Source organism: Pagrus major, chromosome 6 (assembly GCF_040436345.1).
Source record: "Pagrus major chromosome 6, Pma_NU_1.0".
Lineage (NCBI taxonomy): Eukaryota > Metazoa > Chordata > Actinopteri > Spariformes > Sparidae > Pagrus > Pagrus major.
Genome location: NC_133220.1, coordinates 19,304,195 through 19,325,088, shown reverse-complemented (window position 1 = coordinate 19,325,088; position 20,894 = coordinate 19,304,195). Strand labels below are relative to the sequence as shown.

Here is a 20,894-nt window from a genome sequence, read left to right as displayed (position 1 = left end):
TGTCCACTTGGTCTAGTGCTGTATGAGAATGTGTGGCTGCGGACCATGAACTAGGGAAATAACAGTAAACAGCCAAAATCAAGAAAGGATGAGTCCTTAAACGCACCATCAAAGACCAAAATCCAGCAAAAGGTGACTGATTGTATTTCCTGGCTCAGCAGCTGGAGGAGGAGGAGTGATCTGGACCTGAAAGTGAGACAGTCTGTTGGACTGGGAGAGAAGTATTCCCACCCTGCAAACAATGAGGAGAAGGCATGACGCAGGTGTTTGCTGGAGAAAAGTTTGTATGAAGCGCGCAGCAGCAAAACTCTGCTGAAGAGGCGACAGAGGTGGATCATAACACGCACTGGACCACTGTGCGATGGAAACCGGTGACAGAAGACCCACTGTTGGTTATTTCACCTGCCTGTGCTGCTTATGATCAAATTCATAGTTTTTAAATGCTGCTCAGGAAGGATGAGGCACTTTTTACTTCGCTGTTTCCTTCTGTTGGCGACGCTGCAGCGGCGCAACACGCAGATTGCTCTACCTGCCACAGGTGAGTTGATATCATGGGCTACAGTACAGATGAGATAGAACAGATAGCCAGGTATATCGCCGAATTAAACATGGACCATATAGAGACCTGGTACAAATGTCCAAAGTTCACATTTTTGATCTATCTTCTTCTTCGGGGTTAGATTCTGAAAATTAGGCTTTTTGTAAATGAAGTCTGGGCTGAAAGTTAACCCTTCAGAAAAACGTGTTTTTCCTTTATTGTGAAAGTTACAACTTATGCAAAGACACACAAACGTATTTTTTAAAATGCTGTTAATAGATTTTTTTTTGACAACATTTTTAATGTGAAGCAACAGGCTGGGGTCATTTCCACAGGCAGACTGGTTTAAACAAGCTGTCACATGGACAGTGTGATTCTGTGTTTGTACATTGCAAAACACTGTTTCCATTCACTTGGTAAATGTAATGGGTGTGTCTTTTTATGTGCTCCCAGTTTACGATCTATCAATATAATAGTTTATAATAATCACAATGAGTGTAAATATTCAGTTACTGGCAATAATATGAAAAGTCACTGAAGAAGTAGACACTATAGTAACTAATTACTTGTCAGACTTTGATTTTACATTGAAAACACATGAACTGTACGATGCAGTTACAGCTTACATTTCCCAGTATAAGTAATTAAAATTGGCTTAAACTCAATATGCTAACATTAAAATACCGCTTACAATATTTTTATTTGATTTCTTTTTCTTTTCTGTCACAGTTTTGTTCAATGTAAAAGCAAATGAAAGAAAATAAATAAAAAGTTGAAAGAAAATACTACTTACACATTCATGCATCAGTGATAATAATCCAATAGTATAATAAATTATAGTGTCACACTCACAGGTGGCATTTTTCTGCATAATGAGTACTTTTACTTTTGATATGAAAAAGGTACATTTAGCCAAAAATAGTTAAGTGTTTTTACTTATATGTGATTTCATACAACTTTTACCTCCTAATGGATTAATTTTTTTTTTTCAAATGCTGCTTTTCACTTAATTGAAGGATCTGAATACTAAGTCTACCGCTGCAGGTGCAGGTTTCATTTATAGGTTTAATCTGGAAAAAGAAGCCAGCTGGCTGATCTGGACTGTTTGTGACTTCATACGGAACAAATTATATATGGGTGTACAAACTGTAAGAAGTTATGGAAAACGTCATCTTTTCCAAATCGTAACACCACTGGAAGCAGCCAAGTGGACGTCAAACAGTTTAAAGAAACGTATGCAAGTAAACAGTGTGTCCACCAGCACTCAGGTGCACATACTGGGCAGAGGGTTTGGGGGTCCTCCCAAGAAAATGTATGTTTTCTAATAAAATCCAAAGTCCAAAATGCTAGCAAAAAAAGGTAGGTGACACAAAAGCTGGGAGCAAAAAGGCAACAAGGAGAATCCAAGAAAATTAAAGAGTAATACAAAAACAGAGGAACCAAAAAGCCATGGGAAACAAATGAGGAAAACAAAGGACACAAGAGGACCAGGAAACAGACACAGGAATGCAGGAGATGCAGACAAACCATCAAAGAATGAGGAAACACACAGGAACTGATTAATTAAAGGTCCAATTTGTATGAAATTTGATTTTTCTCTTTCCCAACTCAAATATTGATGCTTTGGGATGGCGGCCGACCTGACCTGCAATCCCTACGAGTCAGTATTTGACTTTGAGTTGGGGATAAGACTCAAAAATCAACTTTCTTACAAACTGAACCTTCAACAAAACACAGGTAAAAACAGAGATAAGAGCGGAAACAAGACAAAGACAGGAAGCAGACAGTAACACACAACACATGAGATTATAATCGATAAAATAAAACAGGAAATTACCAAACCAAAACTCAAACCATGATAATAGATGTGTACAAAAAGCTAGAGCAGAAAATAAACAAACAACATCTCAAAAGCTGAATTAAACCTGCTGAAGAAGTCGACTGGAGACCAATTACAACCATTAGACATATCCTTTAGTTTTGATGCTTTCCACAGTGATTTTACATTAATTTGCCCAAAATGGTCCCTAAACCTTATAATATCAGGGACAACCCTGCTCAGTAATGCAGGTAAGGTGTTTATTGTTCGTGTTTAATTCTTCTGGAGGAGCAGCAGTCCATTTCTGTATTTTGAAGGACATTAGGAGCTCTGTTCTTCATGCTGACTTTAACACAGAGGACGCTGTGGTACTCACAGGTGGCCACAGCTAATTAAAAGTAAATATTTTTGCTTATTGGCTAAGTTAGAGATCCTCCTCAGAAAGCCCACATGGAATGCTTGGAATTTTTAATTCATCTGCGGTTTCACTTTTCAGCCGGAAATGTGTAAATGTTTAAAAGGCAGCAGAGCCACACACAGTTCATGAGTAATATGTTTTAGATGATCGGGAGTTCAGAAGTAGCCTGCGTTGATTTTGATGCAGCGCAGACTGGATAGTCTACCATCTGTCTGTTTGATGTCAGTGCATGTTGATAACGCTCTCAGTAAACTTCACAGGAAGCATTAACATATTTTTCATTCATCTGAGCAGCTCTGCAGTGTAACATATGGCCTTGGCACAGCTTGAAACCAGTTAAATGACAGATGACATGCTCAAATCTCATATTCACAGGCACTTTCCCTCTGAGGAATGCAAAGATGGAGCAATTCCTCTACATCTCCATCAGCAACTCTAATCCAGTCATCTCCCCTCATCTTTCTGTCTTGTTTCTCTGTTCTCTGCCTCATTTTCCCATATCAGCTCCCACCCCCCCATTCTTCACCATATATAGCCTATAAATATATATTTAAAATCCACAGAGGTTTCATGTTCTTGAAGCTTCTGCCTCCCTCTGGTAGCATCTCTTCTCTTGTTAGTTATCTGTGTTTCATTAAGATGTTGGCACCTCCTTGTCTGATTGCTCTGTTCTCCCTCATTTCCTCTCCGCCTGTTTATTTTCCTGCTGCTTTATTTTTTCTGCCTCCCTATAAAAGTTTAATGATTATGGACCATTGCTGCAATAAAATAAAGGGTGTGTCCTGCAGAGGAGCTGCAAATGGAAAAGACAGATAGGTGTGAACGATATGGAAGAAGTGAGGCAGTAAAGCCACATTAGGGATTATAGGAATTATTGAATCATTTAATCTGATCCTCAATCCACATTAGTTATAAGAACTAATGTCAGCGTATTAGTCATTAATAATAGGTGATGGTATAAGACCAATATTTCATGAACTGCAGGCCTATAATTTCACAAACCCCACATGATTATGAGGAAACGCTCAGTGGTCTCCCAGAGGAACAGACGAGTGAGCCAGCCGTCGATCTGATTGTTGGTTATTTCATTGAAAATTGTTCCATAAAGTCGACTCTTCGACAACACACTGGAGCACAATTGCTTCTGAGAAATGATGACAGGTGAAGATTGGACAGATCCCCAGATGTGGGTTGTGCTTTCTCTTTTTCTGCCCTGTTTTTGTTTTATCGCCGACGTAAATCTCACTCCAGTTCCACATGATGAATCGACTCCTGTGACCAATCCTTTTTGATTCCTCGCTCGTGAATCCTCTGCTGGAGCTCAATCTAAAGTATTCTCAAAGCAATATTTTCCGACATGCTTTGATACGCCGAGAGCCGCGCAGCAGATTGTTCTCAGGATTTCAGTGTTATGTATGAAATGAGACACCTCATATACTTGTTATTGCCTTTTCATTCTTTTTATCAGTGCTTCCCCCAAGGACAGTTGTGGCACCCATGACAATAATAAGATCAGTCTTAACCTGAAGCCTTAAATCAGTGTCCCTTTTTTTATGACTGAGATATTAATGTAGTCACGATGGGATGATTCATCACTGCCAACAGTTTCTAGTATCTTTAAGGATAAATTGAAGCGACTTAATAATTCACCACACTTTATGAAGATTCCATGCTAATCATTAATAAAAAAAATCCCCGTCCGTGCCTTGATTTAATATCTAAAATGGGGGAAATTGAGGATCTAGTTTAGCTGCCATTTCCTAATATATTTATTGGCCAAATTAGCATTTCACACACCTAATAGAGTATTTGAGAAGTGGTTACTTGTCGTGATGAGCCCACAGAGATTATTGCCTGACTCTGCAGTTCCCCTCACTTTTGTGGAGCGTTTTAACATCTTTCGGCTAATTTTATTGATTCACCCAACGTCATTTTCAGCATCTACCCGACTTTGCACAGCAAAGTTAGCAGCTAGCTGGTGAGCAGCTGTTGAGCGAAAAGGAAGGTGATATTGGATTTACACATGCAATTTACATGAATGAATCACTTTCTAATTGGCCGTATGTGAGCGGATTGTAACGTGACGTGAAAAATTAGACCATCCCCGTCTCTCTCTGTTGCCTGTTCAAGCCTGTGGACGATTTGTTTCAGTTGTTTAATGCTGTTGGACTGTGGATTTCTTTGTGAAGGACTCGGGTCAGTTTTTCCTCGACGTTGTTCCACAGAACCTCTTTAATGTTACTCTCAACCCACTTGCCCAGAATCAACATTGGCAATGTACGTTTCTGCAGATATGTTTGAACTTTACATTTCTTTTTGTTGCAGCTTTATGGTTCCTTTTTGTTCAGTTTCCAATTTTATGAAGGCAAGAAAATCACTTGGTCAGGCTTAGAAAGAGATCATGTTTTGGCTCATCAGGTTCAAAAACAGCCGGAAAATGTCCTAACGTCTTGTTGAAATATCCAGTGGTTTTGCACTTCCAAATGTTGATGCCGTCTTGAGCAGTTGTCTCTCGCTTGTCAGTTTTCACACCTGTTGGCGCCACCATCACCCCCTCCTCCATTTATTGTGAGAATGGTGATAGTATATGATATGAAAGTTTAATGTGGCCGTGGTTTCCAGAAATACTCAATATTAACATTTTATTCTGCCGACTTGGCTGATTACTTTTTGTCTCCTTCATAAAAAAGTAATGTTTAAATAAATAACCTGCTAACACACAGGCAATATCATCATGAAGGTGATGAAATGTCAATGTTGTGTTGACAGCTTATTTACGCTGCCCACAAGTGGCAAAAATATAATAACAATAATAATGCAGGTTTCAACACTGTATGATGGCATACATGGTAAAATGGTAAACAAGAACAAGAATGATTTAAGGTTTTCACCCACGTATTGAAATGACCTTCTTGTTTTCCTTCCTGTTATGCACAGAGTTAAACTGCTGTGAAGGGGATATTCTCCTCCTGCTGGACTCTTCAGGAAGTGTGGCAAACTACGAGTTCTCACGCCTGTTGCTCTTCTCCAGCGAGCTGCTTCGCCCCTTCTCACTGGGCCGTGGGCACGTAAGAGTCGGGTTGCTGCAGGTGGGCACAAACCCGAACCTGGAGTTTGGCCTGGACGTCCACAACAATCAGGAGAGTCTGCAGAAAGCACTGCAGAGTGTCCGCCAGCTGCAGGGGGACACCAACACTGAGGCGGCGCTCGGGGTGGCCCAGCAGCTTCTGACAGAGACGGAGGAGAAGGTGCCAAAGATCCTGCTGTGGCTGACTGATGGTGTGCAGCCTGGAGACGTGGACAAGCCGATGTCTGAGCTGAAGGCGCAGGGAGTTTCTGTGCTGGCGGTGTCTACAGTACATGGCAACTACCAGGTGTTACAACGGGCAGTGACACCACCTCTGGAGTCTCACCTCTACTCTGTGGACATAGATAACGTCGACATCATCACAGAGGACCTGAGGGACGCCATCATTAGTATGTGTGTGTGTGTGTGTGTGTGTGTGTGTGTGTTTGAAATATGCGATTTAGCACAGTAGACTAACTGTATGCCTCTCTGTCTTCCATTCCTCTCGTCTCGTCTTATCTATAGAAATCATTCGTGCAGAACGGCTGCGTGTGGTTCACTTGACTTCCCATAGTGCCGTGCTGCAGTGGCGTCCTGTTCTGAGTGCAGGCAGCGGTTACTATGAACTCCGGTATCACTCTGTGAGGAAACTGGACCCTGAGACCAGACGCATTCTCCCAGGCGACTCCAGCTGGGTAGAGCTGACCAACCTGCACCCTGATACCTCCTACACAGCTTCCCTCCACCCAGAGTCCAACCAGCAGCTGTTTAACAGGCTCTCTGTGGACTTCACCACACTTCCTGGTGAGAGGATTTAAAGCATAACATACTTAATTCAAAAAAAGGAAAAGAGATGAAGAACTTGATAGAAAACGTCATAGATGTAATACAAGAATGGCCGTAACTGCAATTATGCCATTATCTTGAGATAACAAAGCTAGTTTTCTTGTGATAACGGGTAAATTTAAATCATTATCTCAAGAAAACAATAGGTGATTTATCAAGATAACAATTTAATCTATCACCAGAAACGACTTCATAAGATTCATAAATAAAAACAAGTAAAAAAAAAAAAAAAACCTTTTGTTTTCTTATAAAATGATCACAAGATAATGGCACCAAAGAAAACATTGCAGGCATGACCGTTCTCTGTGCCAGCACTGTGCTCGTTTGTGGAAAGTTGAACCCTTCCACATGAACGAGGAGGCATCATCATCTTCATCAACATCTCCATGTAATTAATTAGCTAGTTGGAGATAACTGGGCTATTTCCACTGTCTTAGTCGATGTCAACCCAGCATTTTTACTGCCGTTAGCCAAAACTCAGCCACTGGCTCCATCATAAACTCCTTACCAACGTGCTGTTTAGTACGCTAACACAATTTGTGAGGTTTTTTATTTTGTCCAAAACCTTGGTATGAAACCAATAGTACGTGAATTTCATAGTATTTACAGAGAAATATTACATTACCCAAGCACTGCTGTAGTGACAAAAAGATAATGCCTGTGTTTCTTTAGGCCATCAGGATCAGGACAGGATCAGCCCTCCAATGTTTGTTATTAATGTTTCTTTTGACAGTTATTTATATTTTTTATATAGTCCAACACCCTGCTGATATTTCATCAGTTTCTACATTTTACAGCGTCCTGCTTTAAAGCAATGTCGATCTGATTTGGTGACTTATTTTGTACGACTGAAATCACATTTTTGTTATTACAAAGAGAGTAAAGTCCTGTTGGGTACTGGTACTGAATTCCAGGGACCAGTACTGGTATCGTATGGGTTCAAATGTCACAGTACCCAGCCCTATTGACTTTTTATTTTTCTGAAACACATTCAGCAGGCTGAGTACTTGACAAAGACAGTTGATGGTTTGTTACATAAGGGAGTTTTTTTTTTTCTTTTTGTTTCCTGTCCTTTAATTTCCAACAACACACACAACCCCTGATCTGTTCAACAGTTGCAGCATAGCAGGCTGTTCAGGCCCACTGTAATTATCTATAATTGACCTTTAATTGCTGCTGGCCTTCACTCTCCTCAGATATTTTAAGCCCAGCCGTGGTGTCCGTGTCAGACGCTGGCCCTCGTCAGATCCGTGTGAGCTGGGGTCCCCTGCAGCCGGCTCGAGTCCAGAGATTCACGGTGGAGTACGGAGCAATCCCGAGCGGACACGTCCACACCGTGACGTTACACAACCAGCAGAACTCCACCTTACTAACGGGTCTGGAGCCGGGCACTCAGTACCTGGTCACAGTCAGCGCTCTGCATGTGAATGGAAAAGAAAGAGCCATGTCTGTGAGGGCATGCACTCAAGAGGGTGCGTTTTGTTTGAGTTTGTCCTTTAGTTGTTCCTCCTACATGATAATTGAGTTGTCTTTGGTTGTAAACATTTCAATTGTTCTGTTTTATTTCTCTCTGACCTTTTGTGAATCATCAATCTTTAAATCTTCCCTCCATGTTTTTCTCCATGCAGCAGCTCTGCCTGCCCTGGCCGACCTTCAGCTGACCGCGGTGCAGCATCAGGAGGTGCAGGTGGCGTGGCAGGCCGGTCAGGAAGGCCTGAAAGGCTACTGGCTGAGCTGGGAGAGAGAAGGCTCACTCGGCTCCTCCTGGAAGCCCTCCACCTCCTCGGTCTACCTGCCTCCTACCTCTCGTTCAACCCGGCTCACACACCTCGCGCCAGGCAGTCGAGTGTGTGTGTCCCCTGTCTACAGCTCTGGCCGAGGAGACGGGTTATGCTGCACTGCAGAGAGAGACACAGGTTGGCTGAGCTGAATATTAAGATCTCCTTTCTTTCTCAGTTTTAGCACTTCTGTTCATTCATAGCAGGTTTGGCTCATTAGAGGAAGTGTAATTTCCTGTTTCCCTGTCTCCTCTCTCTGATAGATTCCAACCAGTGGGGTTAACAACCAAACCAATCAAGCAGCTTGAGCAAAACAATTAGTGAAATCGAGCATTTGAGGTGCTGGATGCACTAGATACTCTGTGTAGGACTAAATATTAATTCTCAATTCAAAGTTAGAATGTTTATCTTGAACTGACAGAAAAGACTCTATCACGTAGCCCCAGCCCTCTGTCCTCACAATGGTTGAACAAATCTGGTGTAATTATAATTTATTTGTCCTGAAAATTAAAATGTCGACCAAATTTGCAGGAAGGCCGTCCGCCACAGCGTCTCAGATGTGTTCAAACATATCAGAGTTAGTCAGAGTAGGCAGGTAAGCTGCCTCCACGGTTTGTACAAGGAACCATTGTTACTGACAATCGTTATTTATTATTGTGATTAACCGTCTGTTATCGTAACAGTGTCAGCTGTCTCTTAAATTGTACTGTGACATAATTACAGGTGTGTTTACTAGAAAATATATTAAAACGTTCTCTTCTCCTTGCACACATATTTAAAGATCTTAAAATGTAAAGAGATGTCCTGTCCTGTATTCCCCCAATGTCTTATCAAAAATCCAGATTTCTGGCATCACCTGTCACTAGTTTTAAATCTTCATATCTGTGAATGACATCTTTTCTGGGTTAAGGCTTTGCTCATCTGAGGAGTGAAATAGGATGAGATAAGCTTGAGAAAATTACAGAAAAGTCTTTGAGGTACAATAAACCACACAACATCTCCATTATGAATTGTAGAGCTGCAAGTAGAAATATAAGTGCTCTGATGAGCTGTGACCTGAGGAGCTGAACTATTGTAGCCTGGATTGCATTTCTTTTTCACTTCATGATTTATTTAAATGCCATGGGGCAGCTACTGCTCAGAAGGTAGAGTGGTTCGATCCCCACCCTTCTCTTGTCCACATGTCCAAGTGTCCTTTGGGCGAGACACTGAACCCCGGTTTGCTCCCAAGCCACAAGCCAGTGAACTCCTAATTTCTGGTCCCGGGCCTTGATAAATTGGGAGGGTTGCATCAGGAAGGGTATCTGCCGTAAAAACCTAACGCTAAATGAAATATGTTGATCTTCCATGAAGGGTTGGGCGGCACCCAGTTTTCCAGCAAGATAGAAAGAGATGACCCACTGTGGCGCAGCCGGTAGAGGGTAGAGGAAGAAGATTCAAATCAAATCAAATCAAATCAATTTTATTTATGTAGCCCAAAATCACAATCACATTGCCTCAATGGGCTTTACAGTCTGTACAGTGAACGACATCCTCTGTCCTTAGACCCTCGATTAGATTGAGGAAAAACTTGCCATTGTCATTTAAAGAGCTGAAAAAGAGGTGATGAGATGTGATCATCAGTTATCATTGTGAGCATGAATTGCCAATTACCTTTCAGAGCCTAGCATTAGCCTGAAGCTGAAGAAGCTTTGAATGCCAAGTTAGAGGACTGTGACCTTGGCTGTTAATGTTTTCTTAGATTAGCACAGTGCTTGACACAGATTCATCATTTTAATCTTTTAAAGGAAGTGTGTATATTTGAGAAAATTATCCAAATGTATTAATATAACGAAGTTGTGTTACACAGCGGTGTAAGTACAAAGATATTTTTCCAAAATCCATTTTGTGGCTGCAGGCAGCAAATTATAGTTGAGCTAACTGGCCAACCAAAAACAATGCAGTATTAATGTCTGATGGCATTAATCATTTTTATTATCTATAATGACCAAAGCTCTACTTTGTATGTAACATTTGTGGCCCTTCTGGATTATTCATAATATTGAAAGAATCAAACATTTCGATTTTGAAGCTGATCATGAATAAGTCAGAAAAAGATGTATCTTTTTTTTCCTGAAAAGACAGCGTTCATGCATTTTTCTCTTGGATCACAGACATTCACAGTCGGGTCTGTGGTCACTGATAAAACACAGAGAGGCTGTGGCATCTGTCAAGCATGAAGATGATTGCCGTATTTTATATTATCGGCTCTTCAGATCAGAATAAATTCAGCCTCCTGTTTCTGTACGACGCTCCTAAGTATTCAATCCATGCAGTGAATATGTACTGTGAATGAATATATATTTTTAAATGTACTTGTTTTGTATTTATGTGCTACTGCATTTATTGCCAGGCTTGTCTGGTACAATGTTTCTCTGGACGAATGAAAGGACAAGAGAAAGAAGATTTCTATAAAAGATGTTTGCACAGTGTCTATAAGCACCTGTTTCTTTCTTCTTCTTTTTTTTACATTTGTAAATAATGAAAAGAAAAAAACATTGAACATGTGTCCTGCTCCATGGTATTCATTTATTTGGTTGTTCACGGGTCCATCTAGTGGTTGTTGGCTGTAATCAGATATTGCAAACTGAGAAAATGGTAAACTTGATGCCATATTTTCACGAGACATAAGAGACAGAGATCATGCACCATTAAATGTTATTACTTGAACACACCCAAAACCGTTAATGAAGCATTCTTCCAATAAAAAGGGGGATAGTGCTGTTAAATGGAGCATTAAAGTGATGTTTTACTCGCTCAGATAAAAACATAAAGGAAAGGACTGAAAAGTAGTAGTCAGTTGAAGATGTATTATGTTTTATAAAATCTTAAAATTTCTCGTTATGTTGGGATACCACAACTTGGTTTTCTTTTACAAAGTGATTTAAAGATAAACTGGCAATACACAACTTTTTTGCTTTAACTTATCATTCTGAAGTCAATACTGATTGCACAGTGTGATGGCTGTGGAAAAATGACACCATCTGCACACAGATTCGTCCCCTGTAAACATGGCTTTACGATGCTGCTCGGCCTGCCACCATGCTCGATTTTTCCCTCAAAGTGCATCCAACCAAAACAGGAAGACTCATTGATTTCCCTGGTCACTATCCCCAGGTAACGGTGGAACAACTGGAATAACCGTGGAAACTCTGCAAAAGAAAAAGAGGGCCACTAATGGAGGAGGCAAAGACGGTGACGAGGGAGACTGATAGAAACTGAGGTGAAACTAGTGAACAGACGGGCATTCACTCGATGGAGAGGGCACCAATTGTGTTAAAGTCTGTTCCCTCTCTGATGTACGTTTCCTTTACCACTAGGACTCGAAGCGGTTAAAACAAAACCTGCCTACTTATTAATACAACCGAGTGTGTAACTCTGCCTTTTCATAGCACTGAGATCAGGGTTTCTAGGTCAAATTGAGGTTCTTTTGGTTGTTTTTTTATTTGGACAGTGGCCAGGCCATTAGCAATAGCCATGTGTTTATTGGTATCCACATCAGGGCCTTGTGACATAAAGTCAAAACATAACATTAACGTGCTATCATTGTTTTTTTTTTTGTTCATGAGCTCAATCAAGAACACATGCACAAAAACAAAAAGGCTTCCCCGAGGAGCATGGCGTCACGAATGAAGTTGCAAAAGAAGCACATTTCATTCAGGGAAACTGATTAATCTCCTGTGTTTCATTAACCTGCACCTCGAGCTCCCCAGGGTATAAAACACAGGTTTGCTTTTTGGCTTTCTGTGGGTCTGACGGGGAATGTTTCATCACAGCAGAAAGGCACCTCATGAAGGAGGGTCTTACGTTAGCTTCACCTGCAAAGACCTGTGAGATGATTACGCTGGTCATGTTGGCAGCATGCTGAAGGATGAAAACTGAATTATACTTACCTCACAAAATGAAGATGGAGCATGCTTTAAGACTTTTTATCAGCTGGTAAAACTACTTCATCAACGAGGTTTTTGAGAGAATGGCTGCAATGAACAACCTGATGGAGGGGGATATGGACACAGAGCTTGTGGGGATGGGACTTCGTGTCTCTGTGTCCCCTGCACAAACAGCCTTTTACATTATGCTGGTTTTGCTTGGCATCATTGGTAATGCCACCGTGGTCGGGGTGGTCGGTAAGAGTGTATTAAATGAACGTGGTGGGGGACGAAACTCCGACATTATTATCATCAACATGGCACTTTCTAACCTGCTGGTGTCTTTGGTGAGGAACACGCTGCTGGTCATCTCAGACACGGGACTGCAGGTATTTGCTCTTAAAGATAAGTCACTCATCCTTCAGTTGGTTCAAAGGGTATGTTGCTTTGACTTTTTTGCACCACCTGTCTTACAGGTTGTCTATACCAAAGTGTACATTTTTGACAAGAGATGTCTTTGTATCAAAGTACAAAAGATATTAGTCAGGGAAAGTTACACATTTGTGAATATGCACAGATCTCTTTCTTTTACAGCTGTACTCCTCCAAAGAGTGGTGCCAGATCCTCATGGGTGTCTGGGTGTGGCTGCGATCGGTCAACGTGTGGTCAACGTTCTTCCTCAGTGCGTTCCACCTCCAGACACTGAGGCGTGTGGCCCCAAATGTTGGGAACCTTCACGGGCAGCGGGGCACTCCCAAGACCCTGCTGCTGAGTCTGGGCCTCATCTGGCTTCTCAACTTTATTTACTCCATTCCTGCTCATATCTTTTCCATTAATGGGAACCAGAACAGCACAGAGGTGAAAGTCTGCTGCAGCATCAGGCTGCATTAGCTTAAAGGTCCAATTTGTAAAATATCTGATTGTTGAGTGTCATTCCCAGCTTGTCAAATACTGATGCTCTGGGTTGGTGGATGGCCCGACCTACAAACTTAAAGTGTCAGTATCTAATAACCTGGGAAACCCAAAAGAATCAGTATTTGACATGTTGGGAATGAGACTCTACAATCGTACAAACTGGAGCTTTAAATCAAATGTATGAATGAAATAATGTTAATTTTAGTATGATCAAAAAAATAGTGCAGACTGTAAGTTAAAGTAGACAACTCAAGCAATTCTAAGGAGTTTGCTTATTGAATATAAGGAAAAATAAATGGAAACCAATGTGTTTCTGTAACAGTAGGAAAATACAATCAAAAATTTAAATCTGTGCAGCATGCTTTCAGAAAATGATCAGTGAAAAAATTGTACTTTTGTACTTAAGGAGTTAAAACTTGCAAATACACTGGAACAGTCCTTTAAGGTTTAGAGGACTGTTTGATGATAAGGATTTTTTTTGTTTTTTAATTTAATTGGGCTTAGTTCAAAGAGATCAACAAGAAGTAGTTGTCCCTTTTTCTCAGGAAAGAAGACATTTCCCTAAATTGCAGACTAAAGCCCTATTCACAAGGGACTAGTATTGCCAGGGGACTTCTTCTGATTTAGACATTACCGCCCCACATTTACAGTATGTCTCGTACGGTGCACTCAGGCTCCAGAAAGCGTTCTGGCCTCCATAATGTCGAATCTGACTGGAAGCAACAGGACATCCTGGTATTTTTGGCATGCTGCATTTGGGACATACTGAAACATTTTCTGGCACATTAAATAGTACAGCAGTATGTGTATTGGAGTGCAGTTTATATGTTCCTTCCACCCTCTTTCCTCCTTGTCCTTACTCCACTCCTCTGTCTTCCTCTTCCTCCTCTCTCAGACCCTGATGCTGGTGAGCAGCACAACACGCCCCCTGCTGGGCTGTGTCTGGAACTTTCCCTCTGTCTACAGTGGCCTGGCCTACGCTACAACATCTATGGTGATCCATGAAACAATTCCCATTATCCTGATGGCCTTAACCAACCTGGGCTCCCTCTACACACTCTACACCCACGGTAGGATGCGGAGTTCGGTGCAAGATGCACCTGTCATAAAACGGGTGCCTGCTGAGAGACGAGCAGCCAAGGTGAGGAAGAGGAGGGTGATTGAAGCATTGTGGTTGAACAGAGTTTACTGAAGGCATGTTCATCATGTAGATGAGAAGTGGATGGGTGAGTTAAAATGTTTTATCAACAGCAGACCTGAGGATTCATTTATGGAACTGACAAACATTGTTTGTTTTAGAGGTTTTTTCAGAATCAAGGTGAACATATTTCATCAAATGTTAGAGTTTCCCTTCCCCATTTCATTGCTTCATGTGTTTCTGCAGGTGATTCTCGCTCTCATAATGCTCTTCATCGCATCCTGGGGAACCAGCATTATCTCCGTCAACTATTTCAACTACAACCGCGGCTCTTCAGCTGAGTTTCTTCTGGTCATTGCTCGTTTTGCCAACATCATCTTCATTGCCATGTCACCTGGTGTTCTGGCTGTTGGCCACCGGCGGCTGCGTTCTTTCATCAGGTCTATGCTCACTCACTGAAAGACGCCAGTGCTGACAGCACACAATACTGCTCAATCATAAACTACTATTTGCATCAACTTCTCCAAAATACATTTAAGGAGGTTCATGGTTATAGGTATGAGCAAATGATCCCTTTTTCTTTCGCTGGAGTCAGACTGATGGGCTCAATTAAAAGGCAAAGAGCTAAAAAGTAATTACGCTTACATGGATACATGAAACAAAGGATTCTTTATGTAGACAGGGCAGAAAGATTGTGTGATGTCTTTGTTTTACAGTCTAAAAACCTTTGCTTGCCAATAAGTTATTGTTATCCTTTGGAACAGTGGCTTATAAAGGGTTATCAACAAGATCTACAGTTTTATTAAAGTTAATACTGACCATAACGGCTTCTGAGTGTGCATTCATCTCTTGTCTTCATATGTGTAACTTAAAAGAAATTTGAAATATTTTGGTTTCTAGATCTGTTTCTAGATCCTTGTCAGGGATAGACCGATTATCGTCCTGGCAGGTTATCAGGGCCGATAATCATCATTTTTCAGATTATCAGGATCAGTGAATTTTCTGTCAGATTGCCTTTAACTGAACTCATTTAAAAATGTGCTACGTCTGGCTATGATGCAACATCCTCTCACATAATGTCCCGTCCACAAGACTATCTGATTGGTAACACGTCACAAAAACAAAAAGTCAAATCAGTCTACCCCTATAAGAAAGTTTAGTGATATAACACAGGAGCAAAGTGGTTAATATAAGGATCAAACATCAAAGGACAACTTTATAATATTGGATCTGGCTGCAATCTTTGAGGACTACTTTCTGAGTTGCCTCTCCCAATTTTCTGTCATTTTCCCGTGTGCTAAAAGTTTTCGTTGACGTATCAGAGATGAACTTGGTTTGAGCCACTAGAAAGTTTTTACTGGGCGATTGTAAACAGCCTGTTGAGACTTTCTACATGATGTCAAGAGAGACTTAAGTAACAGAGTCCAAAGTATACTAGAGCACACAGATCAGGAACCACAAACTTTAGTTTAATGACTAACCTGTGTCTTCATCAGAGTGGAAACTGTACATACTATTGGCTTGTACAACTAAAGTCGACTTGACTGACAACACAAACAAAAGACAAATCAAGCGATTCTTTGTATACATCTCAGCTCAAAAGAAACGACAAAGAAACAACACATTAGACTGGATGAAATCATTTCAACTATAAAAGAAAATCACCAGCTTATTGCAGTGTGATGATTTCTGACTCCACCAACACACTGTGTCTCAGTTTGATTTGCATTAAATATCTGAAAAATAAACTTAATAATACTATATAATATGTTTTTACAGTACTTTATTTTCAATGCAGTCACACTTATCTTCCATCATTTCTTTGCTTTAACTTTCTCCTCCACTTTTATGACCTTTCTCTCAACAACAAAAATGGTTTGCTTCCCCTTCTTTCCTTCAGTGTTTGGAGAGTCACCCCCCTCTTCAGTGTCCTCACTGTGACATTTAAAAAATTTAGACCAGCCCAGTATCATACTGGTGATTCTCCTCCTCAGCTTGCCGTGTCCCAGGGCCACCACCATGGGACTGAATCCTACAAACAGCGAGGCAGAGAAGTGGGCCACAGTCAGCAGCCCTTCAGCGTGGTGTCCTCCGTCATGGTTGTAATACGTCACCGCAGCAACCTGTAGCGCCCAGCAGACCACGAAGAGTGACACAAGCGACATGATTACATTGGCTGCTTTACGCTCGGTGGACACGTGTTTGTCCAGCTCCCCGTGGGTTCCTCCTGACTCTCCCCCCGAGGTAACAGCTCGGATGTGTTTTGCCAGAGCATGAAGCGTGGCCAGGTTGGTGCCAACCATCAGCACCAGTGGCAACACCTCATTAAATGCCAGTGAGGTGGAGGCGAAGGCTGCACCCTGCTCGTTGGAGGGGAACTCCCAGATACAGCCGAGCAGAGGCCTGGTGGTGCAGCTGATCACCATCAGCTCCACGGTGGCGTTGCCGTGAACATGAGTGGAATACACCAGAGCTGGAATTGAGAAGACCAGGTTTCCCCCCCACACCAGCCCCAGAACGATCCAAACTCGCCGCCTCTCCCTCTGCTGTGCGAGAGGTCCAAAGGCCACATGCTGACGCCTCAGGGTGGTGCAGTGGAACATGCTGAGCGCTAGAGTCACCCAACAGCCCACCGCTCGCCACCACACCCACAGCAGCATGAAGACTCGACACCAGCCCGGAGACAGGGAAACATCCAAGCCCAGGTCTGACACAAAGATGGGCACTGTGCGGAAAAGTGAGGTCAGCAGGTTGGCCAGCGACAGGTGCACCAGGATAGTGTCGGAGGAAGGGAGTCTCCGAGACGGACTCTCAACGGCTGACTGAAACACCTGAGAGTATAAACCAGACAGACTGAGAACAAACCTGCCCTAAAACATTCAGCTCACTTCACTCAATAATATATTATCTATCTCACCACATGGATGACCGAGATGTTTCCCAGGATTCCAGAGAAGACCAAGAGCCCAAACAAAATAGCATCTACAGTGAGGACCTCTGACATGGCATCATCCTCTGCATGGCGACATACTCTGCTTATTCTTTGACACACATCACATGCACCACTACTACCGCTGCTGCTGAGCCTCATGCTGTTTTATATACGCATTAACAGACAAACAAATCTTTCTCACACAGGTGGTTTCATGCTTGCTGACCAGGCTCAAGGTGGGTTAGATCTAATATGTTGATGCCGTGAGTCGACATGCACAGGCAGGCATTTTCCACGTTTTCCTTCTGCATCACAGACCAACTGCAAAGCTGTCTGCTGACCTGAAAGATCACGTCTGCAGGTGTGGGCCGCTGCTGTTTGTTCACTTCATAACAGCCTGTTTCCATTCAATTATTCACACTAATCATTGGGTGACTCTGCCGTGAGAGACCAGCGACCTGCTCGTTTAGTTTTTAGAAGTAACTCTTAATGTCTCATAGATCAGCTACATGTGAATAGCTAGTATCAGACCATCAGGTATACCTTTAACTGCAGATCACATCTAACCAATTATCCATGCGACCTCTAAGGGACAGGTGGAGCTAAGTCATTCCGACTGATGCAGCATTTTTCTCTTATTAGTGGTACATGGTACTAATTGTTTACAGGGTTGCCAAGTTCCTCTCCTGGGACGAGGCAATTATTGCTTAGAATAATCTCAAATAAGCACTTCTTCATTATGGATTGAGCAGAACAATGATGCTAATTGATTATACATTTTTTTTCATTGTGCTTGAGAGAGTTAATTATCACGAATTTTCTCTTCATATAAGAAACCATTATGTCCCAGAAAATTAAAAACCACAAACAAAAGAACGTGAACACAATAAACCGAACAATAAGTGCCGGGATTGGGTGACGTCATTATGTTGCTTTAATGGGATCCCAACCCCTGATTGTATAAAACAACACATTTACTTAAATAAGTTTGAGCCTGGGCAAGTCAGCAGCAACAACTTCTTGTTTTGCAATAGCACTTCCTCGTTTTGTCCAAAAACAGACGTGATATACGCTTCATGTGTTGGATACATGAACATAAACAATCTGTGGTGGATTTTATACAAGCGTCAAACCCTCTGTGGGGTGTATCTTTACATGTAAGAGTCAGTGAATGCCATGCAACCGAAAGTGAGAGCAGAGAAGCATCAGATTCAACGACCAAAGGCAAATTAATTAGGTTTTTGTTTTCACCCCTGTCCGTTTGTCTTTTGGTTAGTTGGTTTGTCAACAGGATTACACAAAAACTGCTGAACAGATTCCCACAAAACTTGGATGGCGGATGAGTCTCAGCTCAGAATAGACCCCATTAACTTTTGTTGCATATCCGGATAAAGGGACGGATCCAGGAATATTTTTCCTCACTTTCTTTAACATTGCGAGTAGGGCGCTTTACATGTATGACACTTTTGTTTTCAGAGATTAATGCATGGATCTTGGTGGAAAAAAATCAGGCACGTTCATGTGTCTGGCATCTATGAGTTTGATTTGATGCGGCTCCTAGATGAGTTTAAATTATGGTTAAGCACTTATAAGTGGTTTTAAAGTTAAGAGTGATACAGGGCGAGTTTGATATTATATTAGGCTTGATTGAATTAAAGGGGACTGTTGGGCCTTGGCAGAAATAGATGATTATAGAAGATTCATATTGATTAAATATTCTTTACCTAAGCAATATTATTTGGAGCACATGTGGCTCTCTGCACCTGCCATAAATGTTCAACTAATACAAGATTAGGAGAGAGTATTGCATTTATTTAGTTGCTGCTGTAGATGCTGTTTACTACACAGGTGGACCTGCTGTGGAGGCAGCTCTGATGTGGAGTGTAGCCTGTCCTCTGCAGCACAGGTGGGCTGCAGGTCGCTGAAAAAAACCTCCATCCGTCAGTGTTGTCAGGGCTCTCTGTTATTGACACCTGAAGCGCTGTGTGGGATGATGACTCACAAACCGACTCCTGATGACTACAAATATTTTGTGAACGCACCCACGCTCCCAAGCTCTCCGCGGCGCGCGCTTCTCCACGTGCACGCTCACACAGCGGGCATCAAAAGCCTTTACGTCAAGCCAGACAGGAAGGAGAGAGCGCATCTGATGGCACGATAGCCGGGTCCCCGCGTCCCACCGAAACAAGTACGTGATTTTCATGGACGGTGTGTGAGTCGGTGGCTGCGGTGAGGCGACTCGGATCACAGTTCGGGCTTTATTAACTTCGCCCTGCGAGTTTATCCTGTGCAAGGTCATCCTCCTGTCTGCATGCCCGCATGATTGAATGTTATTTCTGTCGCAGATGCACACCCGCTCCTCGCTCTCCTGTTTCACACGGATTTCGGTCTGTGTGCGCTGAGGCAGAGCTGATCTTATGGCGGACACCAGCCCGCCTTCTACCACCGTCCATCTGATCCACTGTGAGAGAGAATAACTCGACGAGAGGGAGGTGAGATGAAAAGCCAACAACGACCAGCACTGCTCGCCTTGTCGGCACTCCTGCTCTGCACACTGAACCAGACGGCTGGCTCCAGCAGCTCAGCATCAGCATCAGCATCATCATCATCATCATCATCATCAACATCAACAGCATCCCCATCTGAGGTGAGAGGCAGGAATCATCTGGGGACTAGTCTGAAACAGACTAACGGCAGGTCTAACTATGGCAATCACAGCCACGAAAGTAGGCCATCACCAAAGCTCAAGGAGATATCAGGCCAAGCGAATAGTTTCTCTTCTAACACCAGCAGAGGCAATGTTTCTACTGTGATATCTGACAGGTCTGGCAGGGCACCAAGCTGGAGCCTGGACGACGGGGTGTCACCGCTGTGTGCCTACCGGGTGTTCGAGGGGGGCATCGGGGGCCAGCTGTGCTTTCGACACACGCTGCCTGGGTACACGTGTGGTAAAGGAGACTGCAGGACAGTGGTGTCTTTGGGGAGTCTGGTGGCAAATTTTCTCACCAATGGCAGCGTACTGTTACAGTGGACCCACGAGGGACAATCCACAATGACCGAGAAGCCAAGAGAGACTGCGGCTGGTCAGAACAGCAGCGGGACAAACCTGACCAGAGAGGAAACTCTCAGATCAGACTCTGTTGCGGGAGGCAGGCGACGCCACAGACGGGGAGGCTTCGAGCTGAGCTGCTGGTGGAACGGAAGCTATACCCAGTTCGAGTGTCCCGGTGTCCATCTTGGATCCGGCTGCAGGGACTTTCTGCTGACCGAGCTGCATGAGAACATCCCGTACCGCATCTGCCTGCGCTCCCTGGCCCGCTCCGACCCAGCTCAGAGAGCAGACCATCAGGACTGTGTGGAGTTCACCCTGCCGCCGTCTGGGATGCAGGACATTGTGATTGCCATGACAACGGTGGGGGGAGCTATTTGCGTGATGCTGGTCATCATCTGCTTGCTGGTGGCATACATCACTGAAAACATCATGAGCCCCACGGCACAGCACACATACTCCTACCGCACTCACTCGCGTCACTGA

The 20,894-nt window shown here is 42.8% G+C and overlaps 4 protein-coding genes across 4 annotated transcripts; 3 read left to right on the top strand and 1 right to left on the bottom strand.

Annotated features, from left to right (window-relative positions):
* The first annotated feature begins 337 nt into the window (after positions 1–337).
* LOC140998758 (von Willebrand factor A domain-containing protein 1-like) lies at positions 338–9,104 on the top strand. The gene is made up of 6 exons (XM_073469129.1): positions 338–538; positions 5,713–6,252; positions 6,368–6,646; positions 7,885–8,160; positions 8,317–8,604; positions 8,730–9,104. The coding sequence occupies exons 1-6, from the start codon at positions 418–420 to the stop codon at positions 8,747–8,749; spliced, it is 1,524 nt and encodes a 507-aa protein (XP_073325230.1). The 5' UTR covers positions 338–417; the 3' UTR covers positions 8,750–9,104.
* Positions 9,105–12,487: 3,383 nt separating this feature from the next.
* LOC140998691 (olfactory receptor class A-like protein 4) lies at positions 12,488–14,886 on the top strand. Its single transcript, XM_073469045.1, has 4 exons — positions 12,488–12,763; positions 12,969–13,232; positions 14,185–14,430; positions 14,674–14,886. Exons 1-4 carry the CDS (start codon positions 12,488–12,490, stop codon positions 14,884–14,886), a joined length of 999 nt encoding a protein of 332 aa, XP_073325146.1.
* A 1,355-nt stretch (positions 14,887–16,241) lies between these two features.
* On the bottom strand, positions 16,242–17,431 carry ora4 (olfactory receptor class A related 4). Its single transcript, XM_073467684.1, has 2 exons — positions 17,345–17,431; positions 16,242–17,258 (listed from the first exon to the last, which is right to left on the bottom strand). The coding sequence occupies exons 1-2, from the start codon at positions 17,429–17,431 to the stop codon at positions 16,242–16,244; spliced, it is 1,104 nt and encodes a 367-aa protein (XP_073323785.1).
* A 186-nt stretch (positions 17,432–17,617) lies between these two features.
* On the top strand, positions 17,618–20,894 carry fndc10 (fibronectin type III domain containing 10). The gene is made up of 2 exons (XM_073467683.1): positions 17,618–17,622; positions 20,183–20,894. Exons 1-2 carry the CDS (start codon positions 17,618–17,620, stop codon positions 20,892–20,894), a joined length of 717 nt encoding a protein of 238 aa, XP_073323784.1.

What these genes read in the sequence shown, in the direction of transcription:
- LOC140998758 (XM_073469129.1), top strand. Translation starts at nt 418, where the DNA reads ATGATCAAATTCATAGTTTTTAAATGCTGCTCAGGAAGGATGAGGCAC. An exon ending in CCTGAGGGACGCCATCATTA is followed by an intron (nt 6,253 to 6,367) that starts GTATGTGTGTGT and finishes TCTTATCTATAG; the next exon opens with AAATCATTCGTGCAGAACGG. An exon ending in GGACTTCACCACACTTCCTG is followed by an intron (nt 6,647 to 7,884) that starts GTGAGAGGATTT and finishes CACTCTCCTCAG; the next exon opens with ATATTTTAAGCCCAGCCGTG.
- LOC140998691 (XM_073469045.1), top strand. Translation starts at nt 12,488, where the DNA reads ATGAACAACCTGATGGAGGGGGATATGGACACAGAGCTTGTGGGGATG. An exon ending in TCTCAGACACGGGACTGCAG is followed by an intron (nt 12,764 to 12,968) that starts GTATTTGCTCTT and finishes TTTCTTTTACAG; the next exon opens with CTGTACTCCTCCAAAGAGTG. An exon ending in CTGAGAGACGAGCAGCCAAG is followed by an intron (nt 14,431 to 14,673) that starts GTGAGGAAGAGG and finishes GTGTTTCTGCAG; the next exon opens with GTGATTCTCGCTCTCATAAT.
- ora4 (XM_073467684.1), bottom strand. Translation starts at nt 17,431, where the DNA reads ATGTCAGAGGTCCTCACTGTAGATGCTATTTTGTTTGGGCTCTTGGTC. An exon ending in ACATCTCGGTCATCCATGTG is followed by an intron (nt 17,259 to 17,344) that starts GTGAGATAGATA and finishes TTATACTCTCAG; the next exon opens with GTGTTTCAGTCAGCCGTTGA.